This window comes from Mirounga angustirostris, unplaced genomic scaffold, assembly GCF_029215605.1.
Source record: "Mirounga angustirostris isolate CCGP_5_RB_7025 unplaced genomic scaffold, mMirAng1.0.hap1 SCAF_1, whole genome shotgun sequence".
Taxonomy (NCBI): Eukaryota; Metazoa; Chordata; class Mammalia; order Carnivora; family Phocidae; genus Mirounga; species Mirounga angustirostris.
Genome location: NW_026991709.1, coordinates 173016771 through 173037421, shown reverse-complemented (window position 1 = coordinate 173037421; position 20651 = coordinate 173016771). Strand labels below are relative to the sequence as shown.

The following is a 20651-nucleotide window of genomic DNA, read 5'->3' as shown; positions in this document are numbered from 1 at the left end:
TTGCCTACTCTAAGTTTATCTAGGATTGTCCCCTCCTGTGTTTCATATTCAAACTTTGTAGAGGAGAGGAATTGATGGGGTCTGTCAGTCACTCTAGAACGTGAAGATTTGGCACCAGGACACCTCATACATAGTGATTAAGATGGGACCATTGATTCTGGTGCCCATTTCTGGGTAAGCAGATGTGGTCCAAGTCTCAGGATTATTTGGTACGATGAATGGTTATGTATGGGTAAAGGAAACCCTCAGAAAAGGAGTTGTAGGCAGGTGGGACTCAGGCATTAATGTCCTATCAGGTATGCCTTTATTAGTCTATCAAAATATTTGAAAAAGAAAAGAAAAGAAAAACATTTTTCTTTAAAAAAAACCTAAATTTTCATAGATTTTTAAATACAACTTTCTTGTAAACAGGTGGAATATTTGTCTAAATTCAAGCATAAATTCATTTTTGTGTGTTTATTTTATGATTGTAATGTGTAATATCTGTAGAGTTCTGGGGACCTTATATCTATTTTTGTTTTGTAATTTTAATAATGATAAGTTAGGTTTTAAATGAATCTTACAGAATTTGATCTCTGTGGGAATAAACAAAGTTTTTTTTGTTATTTTTTTTTTTTTTAAATGTCAGGAAAAGTGCATGCTGATGTTACTACTAATGAAGATGTATGGTAAAAAATACTGGGGAGAATCTTACAGAATTTGATCTCTGTGGGAATAAACAAAGTTTTTTTTGTTATTTTTTTTTTTAAATGTCAGGAAAAGTGCATGCTGATGTTATTACTAATGAAGATGTATGGTAAAAAATACTGGGAGGTCTTTTATGCTTTTGTGTTTGAGTAATACTCTATATGTCTTAAAGCAAATATTATTACATAACAGTTATATTATCTGTATCTTATAAGAATTTGTTGAAAATTTTATGAAAAGAAAACATAGCTAGCCTTGAAATAGTTAATAAGTTAATTTTGTGCTGAGTTTAAAAAATTCATATCCAAATTATGTTTTAACTTATAAAATCTTGAAATCTTCTAAACCATTTTTATTACATTTTATTATTACAACTTAATGAATAATCATGGAAAGAGATATAAACATGTAAAACCTGTTTTACATTTCCATTTAAATTTTTCATTTATTTATCTGAATATCTTTAATTGGGATCATTTTCCTAGTTGGCATTCCAAATAAAAGTATTATTGGGGCGCCTGGGTGGCTCAGTCGGTTAAGCAGCTGTCTTCGGCTCAGGTCATGATCCTGGGGTCCTGGGATCGAGCCCCATGTCCGGCTCCCTGCTCTGTGGAGGGCCTGCTTCTCCCCCTCCTTCTGCCTGCTACTCTGCCTACTTGTGCTCTCTTTCTATCTATCTGTTGAATAAGTAAATAAAATCTTAAAAAAAAAAAAGTATTATTTTTTCAATGTTTCATTAAACAGGGTTAATATCCATGTTTGTCTACATTAAAAGAAATGGCAAATAATCAATAAAAATTATAACAGCTCTATAAAATATTTTTGTAAATACTCAGTAATTGATCACTTCTGCCCAAGTCAATTCCAGAAGAACTACAGAACGGAGAGGAATTTGGGTACATCATCATGTTGCGGCCAGTTGGCTCAACAGCCTGGACCAAGGAAAGAGTACCATCTGTAGAATCATCAAGGTTTGTTTACAGAAACGAAAGCATCACGCCCCTCTCTCCCTTTGAAGTCAAAGTGGGTGTATATAATAACGAAGGGGAAGGATCTCTGAGTACTGTGTCCATTGTCTACTCTGGGGAAGATGGTAAGTTGTGGTCAGCCCTGGAATGGTCATACTTAGGCATGTACGTATATTTTGCATTTATTTTCCATGAAGCACTCTGCTGAAGATGATTGTGTCTTTTTTAAATGATAGAACCTCAACTGGCCCCAAGGGGAACGTCTGTCCAGAGTTTTTCTGCTTCGGAAATGGAGGTTTCATGGAATGCTATTCCCTGGAATAGAAACACTGGAAGAGTGCTGGGCTATGAGGTAATCCACATTAATTTCACTTTCCCTTGGGACTATGCCAGTTAACCACACAGCAGTTCTTGTTCAGCAGCCCTATACTACTAACCTAGTTCTTAGCATATAACATTGTATGTCTATAGCTGTCAAGGGGAGTGAGCAGAGGGGATCTTTCTAGGTGATTTCAGGCCAGCAAATTAGCAAATGATAGCCATTTTGAAGGTGACCGAGTGATTATCTTATTTATTTATTCAAATCACAATTATATTTGTTTCTTGGGGAGTAATAAATGTCTAATCCTCAATGATCTTAAACCATAGAAGAATTTTACTGGGAAAGCTGTCTTTGAATTGGAGCATGACTTGAATAGATATAGTCATCTTGGAAAAGGCAGTTAAATGATAAGAAAAAAACCTAGATTCTCCTTAATCTGTCCTTTATAGTCTGTATAGAATGCAGTAAATCACATTTATGGGCCTTAACTCTCACAAAGTCAAGCGACGAGACTTATTAATTACTTATTACTCTTTAACTTGCAAATCCAGTGATTCCCCAAATGGATAATACATTTATTTTATTTTGGAGTTAAAAGAATAATTCTAAACTTTTTATTTTTGCTTTGTACTGTTTTTGTTGTTGTTGTTGTTGTTTTTAATGCAACTTCTGGTCCAAAAAGAAAGAAAGAAAAGAGGAAAAGAAAAAAAAAGAAAGTTCTATTCATATGATCGATCTCTCTTCCTACTGTAATCCCGAAATGCCTTACCTCTTATCTGAATCCTATTTATTTCTGAAATCTCATCTCTAGTCTCCTCTTTTCTTTGAACCCTTTTCTAATCACTCCCTGATGTTGTCTTTCTTCAAACTCCCAGAGCAATTTTTTTCCAATATCACTTCCTTGGAATGCATCCTCTGCTTTTTGTTCACCTATATATTCTAATCTCTTAATGAGATTATAAGGGAATCCTAGGCAGGCACCAAGCTTTATTCTCTTTTGTCTTTTTCTATGTGCCTAAGTTGGTGCTAATGTATAGGAAGAGCTTGATATAAGTTGAATTATTAATTAACCTGTCATTCAAAGAACTCTGGAGGAAATGTCAAGAGTAAACATCATAACCAACGTCCTTGATTGATGGTATGAATCTTGTTTTGGTCCAAGTTATTATATACCCTTTGTTTAAGCTGATAACATTTAGAGAGCTCATGAAATACTTTCTTTTGGTATTCCTTTTCTTTCTTTAAAGATTTTATTTATTTATTTTATTTGGTGGGGGAGGGGCAGAGGGAGAGGAACAGAGAAAATCCCAAGAAGACACTGCACTGAGCACAGAGCCCAGCGTGGGGTTCGATCTCATGACCCCGAGATCACGACCCAAGCCAAAATCAAGTGTCTGGCACTTAACTGACTGAGCCACCCAGGTGCCCCACTTTATTTTGGTATTCTTAAAAAACCTCTAGTTTCTCTAATTTCCATTGTGAATTTGTATTTTTAAATTTCCTCCCTATAAACATTAGACCTTGATTATTTTGTTGTTGTTGTATAACCATTATAATTAGAAAATATTCTTCTATTTATGTTCCTGTTTCTTCCCATACCCTACCATGGTTGATAGCTGCTGAGAAATAATGAATTATTTGTTCTTTGTTTTTAATGATCAGGTATTATACTGGACAGATGACTCCAAAGAATCCATGATTAGGAAAATTAGCGTCAGTGGGAATGTCACAACCAAAAACATTACAGGGCTGAAAGCCAATACCATCTACTTTGCTTCCGTGAGAGCTTACAACACTGCTGGAGCAGGGCCCTCAAGCCCCCCAGTCAATGTTACCACCAGAAAGTCTCGTAAGTATGCATCCCACAGCAAGGACCAAGACTCATCTATAAGTAGAAACATATTTGCTCAATCTCCATTTCATTCCTCCCACCTCATCATTTTACTGATTGCTTTGTTTGGCTAGTTTACCCTTTAAATATGGACAATTGTTGAAACTTTCTCATAACAATCCAAAGAAACCATTTGATCTTTTTGAAATTCCAAAAGAAAAAATATTCTGAGTATAGAGATTAAAGACAGAAGAGTGAATGTTTAAAAGCATATGTTCCGATGCCCTCCCCCAACTGGAGTTCAAAACCTGACCTCTCATCCTTGGATTGTTGGGTGGTTATTTAAACTTTCAGGGTCTCAATAGCCTCACCTGGAAAATGAGAGAAAAATAGTACCTATTTCCTCACAGGGCTCTCTTCAAGAAGGAAAGACATAAAGAAAGTATCTAGTACGTCCTTTAGTGTTTTTTAAGATTTTATTTATTTATTTGTCAGAGAGAGAAAGAGAGAGCACAAGCAGGGGAGTGGCAGGCCCAGGCAGAGGGAGAAGCAGGCTCCCCACTGAGCAAGGAGCCTGATGTGGGACTCGATCCCAGGACCCTGGGATCATGACCTGAGCCAAAGGCAGCTGCTTAACGACTGAGCCACCCAGGCGCCCTACCAGGAATATCTTATTTAAACATTATAGCAACAACCCAGTGAGGTAGAGCCTATATTGGCCCCTTCTCAGAAAAGTAACCTATCTAATTAGTGAGTGACAGGTCATAGGATCTAAGCCCATATATTCTATTTATTTTAGGGGGGGAGAGAAAGGGAGAGGGAGAGAGAGAATCCTCAAGTAGACAGGAGACTCCCTGTTGAGTGTGGACAGAGCCTGACACAAGGCTTGATCCCAAGACCTTGAGATCATGACCTGAACCAAAATCAAGAGTCAGCTGCTTAACCGACTGAGCCACCCAGGCGCCCCTCTAGTATATCCTTTAGAAAATGCTTAGTATTAGACTGTATTCCGAGGTGATCTTAGCACTGCCAGATGTCTAGATCTTTCTTTCTAGAATAGCTTATCATTGCAGTGTACTTGGAAGTCCCTCAAATTTAAGAATTAACTCTTCTGCTTCTTTTTAACTCCCTTAGTAGTCAGCCAGCTGTCTTTCACATAGGCAAGGCCTACTGAATAAAGGATGAATACTGGATTGTTGCTGTGTTTATCCTATGAGGGAGTCTGGCATCACTCAAATATTCTATAATATGAAACACAGTGATCAAATATGATGTAGTAATATCTGCCATATGTACTTTTTATGATTGTATAATATTTGTATATTCCTTACATGTTATAGATGAACATAAATTATTTGTGCTCACAGGCTTTTAAAAACACATTCTTTGGTCTCTGAATCCTGATGGAAAAAAGGATTCAAATATAGTTGCTTAATTTTGAGAAACAGTTCAAACATTATATAGTTCAAATATAGTTGCTGAATTTTGAGGAAGACTAAATGGATACACAGGAAATGTATAGCTTGCTTTTATTTATTTTTTATTTTTTAAAAGATTTTATTTATTTATTTGACAGAGAGAGGCACAGTGAGAGAGGGAACACAAGCAGGGGGAGTAGGAGAGGGAGAAGCTGGCTTCCCGCCGAGCAGCGAGCCCGATGCAGGGCTCGATCCCAGGACCCTGGGACCATGACCTGAGCCGAAGGCAGACGCTTAATGACTGAGCCACCCAGCCTCCCCTGTATAGCTTGCTTTTAAATGCAGTATTCTTTTCTCTCCTGTATATTGAAAAAGAATAAGTGCTGGGACATAGTTTGAAAATTAAGTGATATAAAGTTTTTTCCCATATACATATATTTGTCCTATCCAAAAAGAACTTAGAAACCATCTCAGCTATTAAACTTTTGATTATAGAATACACAATCCACTTCTGTCCACATCACCAGGCCAGCAGCCAAAGACCTGTGTTCTATTTCTGGATACATCTCTAACTCATGACCTGAAACAGAATAAGACATTCCATTTTTTCTTCTTTAATTTTCTTATCTACTGAGTAAAAATTCTCTCTGCCCTCACCCCTTTCCCAAATCATTGGTGAGGCACAAATGTGGTGCTGATTATAGGAGCACCTTGGAAAATACAAAGTTTCTTGCTAAGAAAAAAACAAACAGATGAACAAAAAGGCTCTGGGATCAGTCCATTTCAAGGGTAGAGTATGTGCGACCAACAATTCTTAACCCAGCTCTCTTCCAATCCACCCAGTTGGAAAGAAATTGGGTCATGAGCTATCCTCAAGAACTGACTAGCTAGAAATATAGTTCTATTCCTCTTCTTGTTTTATCCCATGCTGACCATATCAATGAAGCCATTGCCATATGCTGGTAAGAATGATTTGCTTCCGGAGTCCTTCTGGAGTCTGGCCTCTTCCAGCTAATCTGCAAATCTGTATGGAATTTCCAGTCATTCAGTGGTTTTAAGATTGCCCAGGCATTTCATTCTAGCTGACTGAGAGATGCCAAACTCACAGAACATCTTGTGTGTCATTCAGTTTCTATCTCAGGCAAAATCAAGGGTGATTAAAAATGTGTAAAGATAGCATTAAAGGGGCACCTGGGTGGCTCAGTCGGTTAAGTGGCTGCCTTCGGCTCAGGTCATGATCCCAGGGTCCTGGGATCGAGCCCCACGTCCGGCTCCCTGCTCAGCGGAGAGCCTGCTTCTCCCTCTCCCTCTGCCTGCCACTCTGACTACTTGTGCTCTCTATCTCTCTGTCAAATAAATAAATAAAATCTTAAAAAAAAAAAAAGATAGCATTAAAAAAAACCTCACAGATTTGTATTGTGATAAATGGACAGACATGATAATGCAGTTATTGAGGCAATGTTTAAGTCAGGTCATATTACATGTTACTATTGACCAGTTTAAGGTGGACTGAGACTTGAACAATAAACTACTTTAAAAAGATTGTGTATATCTTTAAAAACTTAAAAAATAATTTTTTTCTGCAACCTGAATTTGCCAGTTTGATTGTCCATACAACTTAAATCAACCATGTATTAGTTTATGCTAACCTATCCTCCATGTTTAGGTAGAAAACTCATTTTTGACATGGTGATCTCAAGTTTGTTCAGTTGACCTACTTTAAGTACTTGATACTTCAAGTGGGCTTAACTGAAATTTGGATTAAATGCCAAGAAGATTATTGGTAGTTTGTTTGAGCATTAACACATGATCATCTTCATCAAAGAGTGTGGAACATATCTTTTGAAAACAGTTTGATTAACAAGGAGTAATCTCCCCAAGATGTAATGTTAGAATACATCTGCTGAGAGAAAAGTGAGATGGGGGTCAGAAAATTTAAAACGAAGTTTAGTTATTTTAAGAATTCACCTTCGGGGCGCCTGGGTGGCTCAGTCGGTTAAGCGACTGCCTTCGGCTCAGGTCATGATCCTGGAGTCCCTGGATCGAGTCCCACATCAGGCTCCCTGCTCGGCAGGGAGCCTGCTTCTCCCTCTGACCCTCCCCCTCTCATGTGCTCTCTGTCTCTTTCATTCTCTCTGTCTCAAATAAATAAATAAAATCTTTAAAAAAAAAAAAGAATTCACCTTCTTTCTTGATTAAATCAAAAAACCTTATAATTCCTAATTTCTTTATGGCAAATTTGTTTCAATATTTCTTGAATTTGGCTTTTACCAATCTCTATGCTTCAGTGTTGTGATCAAAACAGCCAACAAGGACTTGAGAATAAGTTCTACAAGTCTCTATCTCATCATATTTGAATACAAATTAAACCTCTAATTTCATCCTGTAACATTCTGTATCATTGACATTGTGAAAATGAGATACAAAGTGTTTTAGATTCTTATTGTTGCTGTTCGGATTTCCACAACTTAGGGGTTTAAAGCAATCTGAATTTATTATCATACTTTTCTAGAGGTCAGAAGTCAGAAATGAGTTTCAGTGTTGGAAATTAAGGTGTTGGCATAGGCTGCGCTCCTTTTCGAGTGTCCAGAAAAACATGTGTTTCCTTGTGGTTTCTGGCTTTTAAAGACCACCTACACACCTTAGCTGTGACCCCTTCCTCTGTTTTCAAGGCCAGCAGCTTAGTGTCTTCAAATCTGCCCGTGATTCCAATCCTCTGCTTCCGTCATCATATCTCCTCTGACTCTGGCCCTCCTGCCTCAGTTTCGTTTGCCCTTCTAAAGATCCTTAATTTAATCTCATCTGCACAGTCCCCTTTTCCATATAAAAAATTAGGAATTACAAGGGTTTTTATTTCTTTGATTTAGTCAAGAAAAGAGGGATGATTAAAAATACTAATTCCGGGGGCTCCTGGGTGGCTCACTTGGTTAAGCGACTGCCTTCGGCTCAGGTCATGATCCTGGAGTCCCTGGATCGAGTCCCGCATCGGGCTCCCTGCTCGGCAGGAAGTCTGCTTCTCCCTCTGACCCTCCTCCCTCTCATGCTCTCTGTCTCTCATTCTCTCTCTCAAATAAATAAATAAAATCTTTAAAAAAAAAAATACTAATCCCACAAGTTCTGGGGATTAGGATATGGAACTTTTTGAGGGAGGGGGCCTAATTCTGTTTACCACAGTTACAAAATACTGAGCATGTCTATATCCCAAGCCCTGAGTTAATTTTCCAGTGCATTATTTCATTTAATTCTTACAACAAATCAAGGAATTTCATATTTTAATTCCTAGATATAAGAAAACAAATGCTTAGAAAGGTTCTTTGGGCATCTGTCAGACAGAGACACTATGAATATGGGTTCTCTGAATCTCTTCATCCCATGAACGCTGTGCTAATTTATAATCTTCATCTCTCACCATCTAAATAGTCCCTCTTTCTCCAGACTTAAATCTTCAGTCCAAACCTCAAATGGTCTTTGGATTTTTCTTCATAAAATGGAATCATGCCCTATTCTTCCAAAATTTCATTGTCTTCTCTACTCCACAGAACAAAAGCTAAGAGAATCTTTCACCATCTGTGCCAAACTCCCTTTCTCTCCTTGTCCAGCCTTGGCAGCCCCAGACTTAGTGACCTACAGTTTAACATCCCCTTGTCTAACTTAATGTATTCTCTCAGTGTGTTGTGCCCCTGCCATACCTGTCAACAGTCACATGTCCTTCTTACTGATCTATAAGTTTCCCATATTTTCCCCTTTAATGTATTTGCTGGGTGTCCCATGACGCTGGCCCATTTTGAGATAGTGTTGGAAAGAGAAAGGGACTCCTGAGTGAAAGAAGGTTGGCTGTGAGTCTCAGCTAAGCCATGTACTACCTGTGTGGCAGGTCTAATTCCCCCATAACTCAGAACCCATTTTCTCATCTGAAAAACAGAGATGATGATACTTTCCTCTGGAGTTTGCTCTGAGAACTAAAGGATATTATGAACACCAAGGTGCCCCAGAGGCTGCCGTACAGCGAGAGCTCAGTGCATGGTAACATGTATTTATACTTCTTCTATAGTGATTTCACTTTCTTTGCATTTCTTAAAGCAGGAAAGCACTTTCTACTTTCTTTCTCTTTATAAATAAATCGTTGGAGAAATTTTCTTCAAGGGTCATGAAAGGACAATCAAAGTGTAGATGAGGGATGGCTTTAATGAGACATTGAAGATAGCTCTGACTCCAAATGCTATCCCTGGATCTAACTTTGATTTTCCATGTCCTTGAGATGACATCAAGATTACCTCGGAATAGTGGTGACAGCAAAAACTCTGCATCCATCATACAGTCATACTGTCACTGTCTAGATTTTCAGTCTGTTACTTGATCATCCATTGTAAATTCCCAGAAAGCAAAGCTCACATTTACCAAAATATCTGCCCATTCTGATTGGGTAAGCTTAACAGAAGACAGAACCATTTTTTGGAAATATGATGATTCAGTCGATCACTCAAGAAAATAGTGCCTCCCATGAGCTATGCATAGGTTAGTGCCTGATGGAGATTAAAACAGCCAAGATCTCTGACTTCAGGCAATTTCTCTTTTAGTGAAGAGGCAACCTAAAAGAAAACAAAACAAAACAAAAATTAAATAATTATAGATTATGAAAGGTGGTACAAATAAATTAAGAAGCTGAGATATACATAAAAAGGAGGACCTATGAAGTGAAGGGTATATATTTTGATATGACATAAAACATGAAAAGGAGCTAGTGGGCAAAGGGATCTCCAGACAGAAAGAACAGCATATGCAAAGCTTCTGAAAACTTTGTTATTATTGTTACTGGTGATGTTGTTGCCCCCCCCCCTTTTTTTTAAAAAGTGATTATCAGTGATTTAACAGTATCACAGCTTAGTGAAAACGATCTATTTCCAAAAGACAACTGAGGGGCACTGCAAATGTATTGTGATCCACAGAGATATCACTTAAACAGAATTTAGACTTACAATCAAAAGGATAAAAATATTTACATCAATTCCAAGAAGAAAAGAAAAAAAAAAAACCCACAGCAACAACACTACTTGTATAGAAAGAAATACTCAGACCCAGCAACACAAAGTGTTTGTAAATTTTGGCTCAATTTGGCCCCTGTCATTGACTGACTAGTACTCTGTACTGGATTTTTCTTGCTGTAAATTTGCAATTAAGCTTTTATTTCATCTTGCACTTATGTTCTTTCTCTCTTGCCCAAATGTCAACCCCATGCTGTTACTTAGAAGTGTAACATAAGAAGTTGTTTTTGAATTGAGTTCACAGTGTGAACTACAGTTGAATATAAATGCCATCTACAGAAAAATTGATCACAGGGAAACCATTAGAGCTGTAGAGGGCTAGTTTAATGTTGCTCTGTCATTTGATTAATAGAAAATGATTTAGTCTTTGAAAATTGCCCAGAAAGATTTTTAAAATTAGAAAAATGCTTGTTTGTTGAGTTTCCCATTGGCCAACTTGGTACAAACATCCATGGCATGTGTTTCATATTATCCATGTGACAGTGTTTTAGATGTTCAAGGCAATAGAAATCTCAATGTCATCATAGGTATTTGAAATCCAGTTTAATCAAGTACATTAAGCTCATGAAACCAGAACAGTTAATAGTGTTCATATTAAGCAACTTTCTAAAGCAACTTTCAGGAAGTTTTTATTTAAATACTAGACAAAAGGCATTGGCATTGGAGTCATCCTCATGGACAAAGATAAGAAAGATGATAGACTATGATAATTTCCCAGATAATTGGCTAAAACTCTACCACTTTATCTGTCTTTCAAAAAGCATATAAAGAACCCAAGAAGAGCAATATTATGAAGGGCAAATCTTAAATTTACCCTAATTATATTTAAGAAGTGGATCATTTGCAAACTTTGGAATTGTATTACTACTAACAAACCACTTTGAACACAATTGAAAAATTGATTATGTCATAAGACCACACTGGAGAATTGTTACTCTCAGGAAGTAGAATTAGCAGGTACTGAGTTTTTTAGCATGTACCACTAACCAAGTGAGGAACCTTTCATATTTTAGTACAGATAAACTAAAAATCTTATAAACTAGGAGATTCTTGTCTCATTCCAAAGATGGAAAACCAGGCCTCCTGGAAGAGACTAGATACAGATTCACATCTCTCTGACTTTTAAGGCCAGCCCTTTCCACCTCCTGGATAGCAAGAGAGTAAAGCATTCTAAGTGATCTGTGCCATTGGCCATTCATGCCAAGAACTCATTCCTGATAAACCTCTTCTCATTTTATGTCCACAGAATACTTTACTTATGCTTTGGTAGATGAAGAAACAAATACAAACATTTTGGTGTTGTGGCCATAGTCATAAACTCCTTGTCCACATAGTTGATAGAAGTCAGTTCTGTCTCCCAGCCTGGAGCTTCACCAGTGGATTCATGGTGTTGAAAACAGTGCTTTTACTCTAAAAAAACAAACAAAATAGACACAGAAAGAGATGAAAACTTCAGAGTCCGTCACTGCCAGTGACATCAAAGGAGTAAATCTATATTTTCTCTGTATTGATTCTATGATGTCATTAATGTTAGTGCTTCTTTTTGAAGAACAGAAGTAAAAGAAATGTGCCACAAGAGCATACTAGATATTAAAACTATGGAATCTTGTGAGAATTTTTATATTATCTCTTTTATAACTGAGAAAAAGATTAGAGAAGGCACTCTGGGATAGTTGAGGGGGAATAGTTACAAAACAATTATTGTTGACATCTAGTCCTTCAGAAATAAATATAGTGACAAACATGCATTAAGTACTTACTAAGTGCAAAACTCTTAGGCCTTTAATTACGATTGGGCTTGTATTGTCAGGAAATGTCCTAAGGCATGTTTAATCCAATTGGCCGGTCTATCTTATAAATCATATGAATTATTGTAGGTTTGGCCACGGCAATTGATCTTGATTATAGGAAAGCATAATGAATGAATTGGCCACATTGTGTCACCTATGTGTCTGTACACAGCCCAGCACATAGTCAATATGACCTGAGAAAAACAGTCAGGACTCCTAGTGGGTTTTCCTTAGCCATCTTATTGTAGTCATTTATTCAACATATATGATTGTATGTCTCCTATATGCCAACCACTGTGCCAATAGTTGGTAATACAGAGTTGGACAAGGCGCATGACCTCAATAAATTTAAAGAAACACATGATCAAGAATAACTATAATTCAATGTGACAAATCCATTATAAAATATGAACTGAGCCCCACTGGGAGAAGAGGGGGAAACATTTATCTCTTGGCCATGTCCCAGCTGAGGTGTAAGTAACTAGGTGAACAAGAATAATGTCCCTGTGGGTTTATGGTAACAGGGGAATATATGATAATGCAATGTCAGACACCCTGAGACTTTTCCAGTGACATATAAGAGAATAAATAGCAGTTGGGTCAAAGCTCTAAAAGAAATCATTTCCATTTCCATCAGTGTTATAATGAGTTAAATATTATGCTCATTCAGCCTCACAAATTCAAATAAGATGCCAAAAACATCTTGCTGGGTAGTTTTATCTTTGCCTCTGCCTTCCAGCTGAATTATTTTTAATCTCTCCAGTTTTCTGAATCTCAAAAATAATCATGTGGACTCAAATCTTTGAGAAGCAGCATGTTGTCATGGAGGATCACCAGCTTGGAAATCAAGAGACCGGGATTCTGTTGTGACTCAGTCACCCTTTAACTGCTAGCTTTTGGATAAGTGGCCTCCCAATCTGGATTCTAGTTTTCTCATATGTAGAATTCTCCAGTTGGACTAGGTCCATTACCTTAGAGCCATTGTCCCTTTTACTTACCATCTTTCTCCGAGACAACATTAATTTCAGGGAACTAAAAACTGCATTTTGGATTTAAAGTAAATGCCTTTTGGGATGATCACCCAGTTTGTAATGGTTTTCTTTTTTCTGGGTTCCCAACAGCTCTATATTAAATGACATGCATTCTTCTCACTATCTAGCCACAATTGATTAGGCTAAGATAAACATGGCCAAATTAAGTCAATCATCATCTTTCTCCTGGGACTTCTAGACTGGACTATCTCTGAACAGAGTAGGTTTCAAATGTCAGATATGGAGAACAGTCATGATTTGTGCCACATACCCTGAGAATGACAAAATAGTGGTCTATAGGAAGATGAGCTTGCAGCAAACACTACTGTGGGAAACAGAAAGAACTTCTTGACTTTTTGACATTTTTATTTGGTCCCTCTTAAAGCTCTGCTGCATTTGGCAGGAGTTCTAAGAAATTCCCCAATATGCTTCACAATCTCTTACTATTTTGCTTATCATATCTTGAGTTGATTGTGTTACTTAAAGTCAAAGAGTCCCAACTAATATAAGATTAAAAAGGAAAAGACTACCAGGAATTAACACCTCTGTGTTGATATGTATAAAAGGTTTGCAGCCTGAATTTGCTTGACATGCTCATTGATTGATGACCAAATGGAACACTAGATAACAGAGCCCTCCATCTATTTATGTATGGTAAAGTAAACAAACTCAACAACAATGATTAATAAATTAATACTAGATATGCAACAAGCCATTATTAATTCATAAATTTGTCACAAAGACAGTCCCAAATGACCAGAATTTAAATGAATTTTCTTATTCTGATGAGAATTAATATGATATTTCAAATGACACTGAAAACATTTTTGCTTCTTCTTTGATAATCATCCAGGACTTATTTTCCCTTTTCATGTTGATGGGTCATACAGTAACCATGAGCTAATTAATATTCATTTGGATCTTTTATTATCTCCTTAAAGCTCCAAGCCAACCACCAGCTAACATTGCCTGGAAGCTGACAAACTCTAAATTATGCCTGAACTGGGAGCACGTAAAAACCATGGAAAATGAGTCTGAAGTGTTGGGCTACAAGGTGAGTATTTTGTTTTTTTCTTTACTAATATCATTTAAGTTACTAAGGAACCAAAAGTGTTACAACCAAATAAGAAACAAATTTATGCATGTGGAAATACAGGAATCTTTTTAAAAATATTTGAAAAATACTTAACATTGCTGCTTTCAAATTCTTCATTGAAAATTTTTATATTCTGAGGACAGTAATGTGTCATGGAACAACAAGAATAAAACTCAATAATACGCAACAATTTTTCTTCAAGTGACTCCCCTTGCCATCAAAATATGATGGTGTGTGTGGGTAGTAAGGTGAGATGAGAATGAAGTCCAAGAATATATTCAAGTAGAATTTCTAGAAATTAGGCTGCAGTAGGATGTGAGCTTTTAACAACATACAAAGAATCTAACAAGAGTATAGCCAAGTACCCATAGCAAATTTTTTCCATCAGTTGTAATGGACAACATCTCCTGGCAAATCCATGTATTCAGACATTTGAAATGGATCCATACTAACCAGTGACTTTTCACAGTGACCTCCAAAGATAATAGCCTCAAGCTATTTAATTAATAGAGATAAATCTATTCTCATTTCAGAAGCATTGGCCAAAGACAAAATCTCTTTTTTTTTATGATTAAATTTAAGGAAAAGGCACGGACTGGATACTCCCATTCAAGGAGTACAGCATTTATAATGATATGTCTCATAGTGTTCCATGAGAGTGTCTGGACTTTAAAAAGAGTGACTTGTCCATTTAACTTGATTCACCATTTTATTCAGATTCTGTACCGGCAAAACAGACAGAGTAAAACACATATTTTGGAAACAAACAGTACATCGGCTGAGCTTCTGGTTCCGTTTGAAGAAGACTACTTGATTGAAATAAGAACAGTTAGCGATGGTGGGGATGGAAGCAGCAGTGAGGAAATTAGAATTCCAAAAATGTCAAGTAAGTTGAATCACCATCGCTGTTGTAGATTTTGAATCTAGACAGCTGCAGCATGAGATCTAGGCTCTCTGAAGGTTGGGTGAAAAAAATAAAAGGTCTATGTTTCCATTTACAGTTGTGAACAAGAGGTGATGAGTCAAGTTTTCTTTAAATAATCCCTCAAATTTGCAACATGCTTACATATTATAAACAGTTTTATGTTTCTTCATTTGAATCTCAAAAAGGAAGCAAAAGAAAACACACACAATTGTGTGTCTTTGGTGCAGAATTCATTCTGTGGGCACAAAAATCAGAAAGTTTTTTTCTGGGTACTCATAGGCTTCTGGGAGCAGGGATAGAAAATCTATGAAACACAGGTACTCCTATTCCCATTTCTGTGGCAGGCATCTCTAATCAATCATGACATGCATACTGAGCTGAGTCACAACTCTTAAATCCTCTCAATACAGTGTTCTAAGCAAGTAACACCAATCAGTCAGATTTAGCACGTAATAATCGTTGATTATTTCTGCTTTGGAAGAATCCAACTGCCTCAACTGCCTGAAGTGGTAGCTGGGTGAAATCCTCAGCCACCACACATTGGCAAATCCTAATCTACCCTTCGGTCAGACTTGGCCAGTTTAGGCATTTTTCTTGTTCATTTTTACATTTAAAACAATTATCCTAGGACAGAAGGCTAACAACACTTGCTAAAATTAAATATAATGTAAGTGCAGCTAGTGTGCTAGCACATGTTATTAGAAGAGAAATGATAGGATGCACGAAAACTTAATCTAACAAGCAATTTTATTTTTTCTCAAGGTATTTTGTTTTGTTTTTATGTTTTGCAGGTTTGAGTTCCAGAGGAATTCCGGCCTTAGAACCTAGCGTCTCCTCCCTGTCAGTTGTCATCATTTTTTACTGTTTTACAATTCAACCATGTACACGATGAATAAAACCATAAGTCTTCGAGAATTTTTTGAAAGCAAATCATTCTGTAAATAAGCTCTCCAGCCCCCATCACAAAATACGTTATTAATACAGACTTGTTTGGAAAGGAAAAAAAAAGTGTATATTATTAAGATCTTGTAAATATCTATAGTACCTTAATAAAACAATTTTAAACATTTTTGAATTTTAAAGTTCACACATGATTACATACATTCAGAAAGTGCCAGATAATCTGTGGATTTGTAACTGCTATGGCTTTTAAGTGACTTCTATGGAAAATATAAATAGCTCCCCTTGATGACGATGATAAATATGAAATAGGTTGCAGTTATCATAGAGAAGATGTATATTTTTTACGTGCTCCAGGCAATTTACTTCAGTGTTAAAAATTTTTACCCTACTTGGAAATAAAATGTAATTATTTGTTTATAGTTGGGATTCTTTAAAAATGTAAGCTATTCCAAAGGGTGATGATGTGCTTTTACCTCTAAATGAGGTGAGGCTGGGAAATATTTGTACCCAATAATATATGTATATACGTGATGTTCTTTTCAACTCACTTTTCTAGGAGGAAAAATGGCAGGAAAAAGTGCTTTATGGCAAAGAAAGAGAAAAGGGAAATAAGCATCCATCTAAGACAATCTAACAACTCTGGTATATAATAAGCAATTTCTCACAGCAAAATTTAATTTTTTAAATCAATTTTGAATTCTCCTAAGGAAAAAGTTGCATGAACAAATCTCAGGTAATTATTACAAATTGTTAGCAATGCATGTGGCCTTGTTTCATACAATAAATAAATCTAGTAACAGAATTATTTAACCAAGTTTTTGATATTTTGGTCAATATATATATATATAGTCAATCTTCCCTGCAACTATAAAAATAATCCTACACTGTCCAAGACTTAAAAAGATGTTTGCGGGTCGACTCTTCTCTAAGGTGAGCCTATTTCAGTCAGTGGTCCTACTTCTTGGAACTGCATTCTGGAAAAATTCCGAGAGAAGGTAAGGTTAATGAGTGGGCTAATGCCATTCCATGTGGCCATCCATTTCCTTCACGAAGAGCCGTGAGGAGTTTGGCCTCCTGACAGTCTGCCCTCACTCCCAGCCAATCAGACTTGATGTCCTGGGGAGCTAGGATTGAGAAATGGTCACACTAGTTTTGCCTTCTTCACATGGTGCGACCTCTTAATTATGTTGAAAATATTTGAATTATCCTCACAACCCTCAAATCACACGGTCCTCAAAATTGGATTTTGTCCTTTCCATTTCTAATGTATTTTAGAGCTGTTTAAAATACCCAGTGTAGTCAGCAGCAGATGGACAATGACTTTTCAGTTCAGAATTTCTCCCCGCCTGAATAGTGTGTCAAGCATACAGTACAAATTAATGAGCCTTATTCTCCTCCATGCCCTAAGATATGGTTGTGTTTCAATGGAGCAAAATAAATAAGCAATAGCAAATGCTATTTGGCACACTCATGTTAACAGCTGCCTGTCCACGACACATCTGTATTGACCAGAAATACCAGGGCCACATGGTCTCAATGGTTTTCTCAACTTGGTGAGAGACAAGATTTGTATCTTCCTCCTCAAAGCAGGTATTGAGAGTTAAATATACTGTGAGATTTTTGTTTCCAATGATTAAGTGAATTAGATACATAGTCATATGTGTACAAGTCTGAAGAAGGCTAAGGCAGTTCTTATCAGTAACTCTTACAGGTTTGAAGTTGTGCTTTCATTCATGATTGTTGGAGTATTAAAAGTATGCATTATTCAATATCTAATATTTATTTTTTATCAACCCATACTAATTTTTTTGGACTCTAACTTGGCATTAATATTAAATAGCATCTGCTTTGGCTCTTGACTGATTTGAATCTCTACTCTTAGTGAGCCTTGGACACATATTTTAACATCCCCATATTGCTATTATCAGGATTAAAGGACATAACATGCACAAGTATTTAGTGTAATGCATGCGACATTGTAAGTTGTCAACAAATGGAGCTGCCATCATCTGCTGCTATGAACTAAACCCCTAATGAAAGAAGTTACTATATTTCCTTAAGTGCCTAGTAGACTATGAAAACAGATCCTGCCTATGTTTATGTCAAAATCCAAAAAAGTTACAAGAAAAATGAGTAGTGTACCTACTCTGGACACTAAATGGGACTAAAGAATGGAACCAATAATGATTCCATCAATCCATTTCAGGAAGATATTCTGTGTGATGTATGTACTTGCCTGATATTTAGGAGAGATTTCTAGTGGATCCCTTTAATGACCGAGTATATTGCTGTTAAAAACTGTTTTAAGCATGATAACTTATTTCCGTACTTCTTACAGGAAGGAAAAAAAATGTGGTTGCACCTGGAAACAGCTTAGAGGAAAAGGGAATAAATAAGGATTAGGAGACTTGACACAGCAGATTTATGACCCTGTAAAGCCATGGGCTGCCAGGTAATGTTAACTTCAAATCAGCTCCATGTCCTCTCTTCTCCTATTCTTCACACTAAAATCCTCCCAGGTCAGTGTCCCTTTTCTAACTGTACACCAGAAAGTGGTCAATAAGAGAACATGCCTGCTATCTTTAACAGCAAATACAGTGAGAGATATCTGGAATCTACTTGGACTTCAAATGCAGTAAAATAATCATTCTCTCCCATAAATGAATCTACTCTTTATAAGCCTCTAGATCTTATCAGCTAGACTCTTTGAGATGTTCACTTTTAAACACTCCCCATATGCCATAATTATTATATTATTTGCTGTAGAATTACATATTTAATTGTTTATTGACTTCTAGTTTGTATGTCACATTAGAATTCAAGAATTTGGTAATCACATCACTGTTGAACTCAGTACTTGAATTAGTCAGGTTTCTCCTGAGAAACAGAACCAATAGGATGTGTGTTTGTGTGCAGGAGTGTGTATACACAATTGCACACATGTATAAATATATGTAAAAAGAGAGAGAAAGAGGGAGATTATAAGGAATTGATATGCAGTTATGGAGGCGAAGAATTCCAGACCAGGAGAGCCAATGGCATAGCTCCAGCCTGGATCTGGGAACCAGGAGAGCTTATGGTATAATTTTTGTTCTGAGTCTGACTATGAAAGGAGAGGATGGATGTTCTAGCATGAAGACTGTCAGGCAGAAATAATTCTTCCATAGCCTTTTATTTTATTTACTTAGGCCTTCAGTGGATTGGATGAGGTCCAGTCACATTGGAAAGGGCAGTTTTCTTCACTCTCTACTGATTCAAACTCCTCCAGAAACTCCCTCACAGACACACCCAGAATATTAACCAAATATCTGGGCCCCGTGCAGCCCAGTCACATTGACACATAAAAATAACCATTATGGTGTTGTTTTTCATGAGTTTAAATAATTCAATTCTAACCTCATCAACTTTTGAAATGGAATTATCGAAATATTCTTCACAGTTTCTTCATCTGTAAAAATGAGATGTTGGATTACAAGATCTCTGAGTTCCTTTAAAACCCTGCAATTCTTGGGGCGCCTGGGTGGCTCAGTCATTGAGCGTCTGCCTTCGGCTCGGGTCATGATCCCAGGGTCCTGGGACCGAGCCCCGCATTGGGCTCCCTGCTCAGCGGGAAGCCTGCTTCTCCCTCTTCCACTACCCTTGCTTGTGTTCCCTCTCTTGCTATGTTTCTCTCTGTCAAATAAATGAATAAAATCTTTAAAACAAAAAACAAAAAACAAAAAACAAAACCCTGCAATTGTCCATCAAGCCGCAGAGTGGACTACCTTTAGTATGAGGCAGTGTTTCATTACCTTTCACGACACACGCACACTCTGTACAGCTTTTCCAATTTATTTCTATATTTTCACTAGCCTATGTAATTGTGTTGAGCTTTCTTGAGCTTTCTTTGACTCTTAGTTAATTGAATTTTCATTACTAAAACAATGGGTATTTTAAGTATGCTTTTTCAAGCCACAAAGAACCCTCAGAAATTCTGACCCATCTCTACTCTCCACTGAGAATTGCTGGTGCGTTTCAGAGGTCCCCAAGTGCAAAGCTGTGATAAAACTTTCATTGTTCAGTGAAAAATGAGAAAAGTTCATACAGTGTGATGAGATTTTAATAATGAATAATTTGTGAACTATTTAAGAGATTACGGCTTTCTTCTGCTTTTTGTGTTAAATGTCCACTCTTTGATGACATGAAGTTGAGTATAAATACTGGTTTGCTTTACATGTCCAATTTTAAAATATTCTTACTTGGCAGAAAAAGAGTAGGTTAGTTTATATAAATCAGTTCAATTATTCTTATTTAAAGCTTTTATCTTTAGAGAAAAATCAAAAGTTTGAAAATAACTGATGGTTAGTTAATCATTTTTTACACTTACTTCTTTATCTCATCACCATCAAATTAGTGGGCTTGGTTTTGTTTATTGACTTCTAGTTTGTATGTCACAGTCTTACCCTGTGTCCCTTGAATAGCAAGGTTCTGTGTTCTATGGAATTTTTATATACATAAACCTTAGGTCTAGGAAGTCTGGTCAACCTTTTATAACAAGCTATTAATATAATCAAGATAATAATGAAAAAAGAATATCAAAATCCTGAATTTGTTCATTATTTTATTAATTAATTATTTTTCTTTTTTTGAGAGAGAGAG

The 20651-nt window shown here is 36.6% G+C and overlaps 1 protein-coding gene across 1 annotated transcript in view; it reads left to right on the top strand.

Moving 5' to 3' along the window:
- The window catches only part of CNTN6 (contactin 6), a 312379-nt gene extending 296238 nt beyond the window's left edge, over positions 1–16141 (top strand). The window contains 7 exon segments of the mRNA XM_054504630.2: positions 1546–1780; positions 1892–2007; positions 3640–3826; positions 14031–14143; positions 14903–15071; positions 15902–15962; positions 15964–16141. Coding sequence (XP_054360605.2) covers positions 1546–1780; positions 1892–2007; positions 3640–3826; positions 14031–14143; positions 14903–15071; positions 15902–15962; positions 15964–16006 — 924 coding nt within the window. The 3' untranslated portion in view covers positions 16007–16141.
- Positions 16142–20651: the final 4510 nt, after the last annotated feature.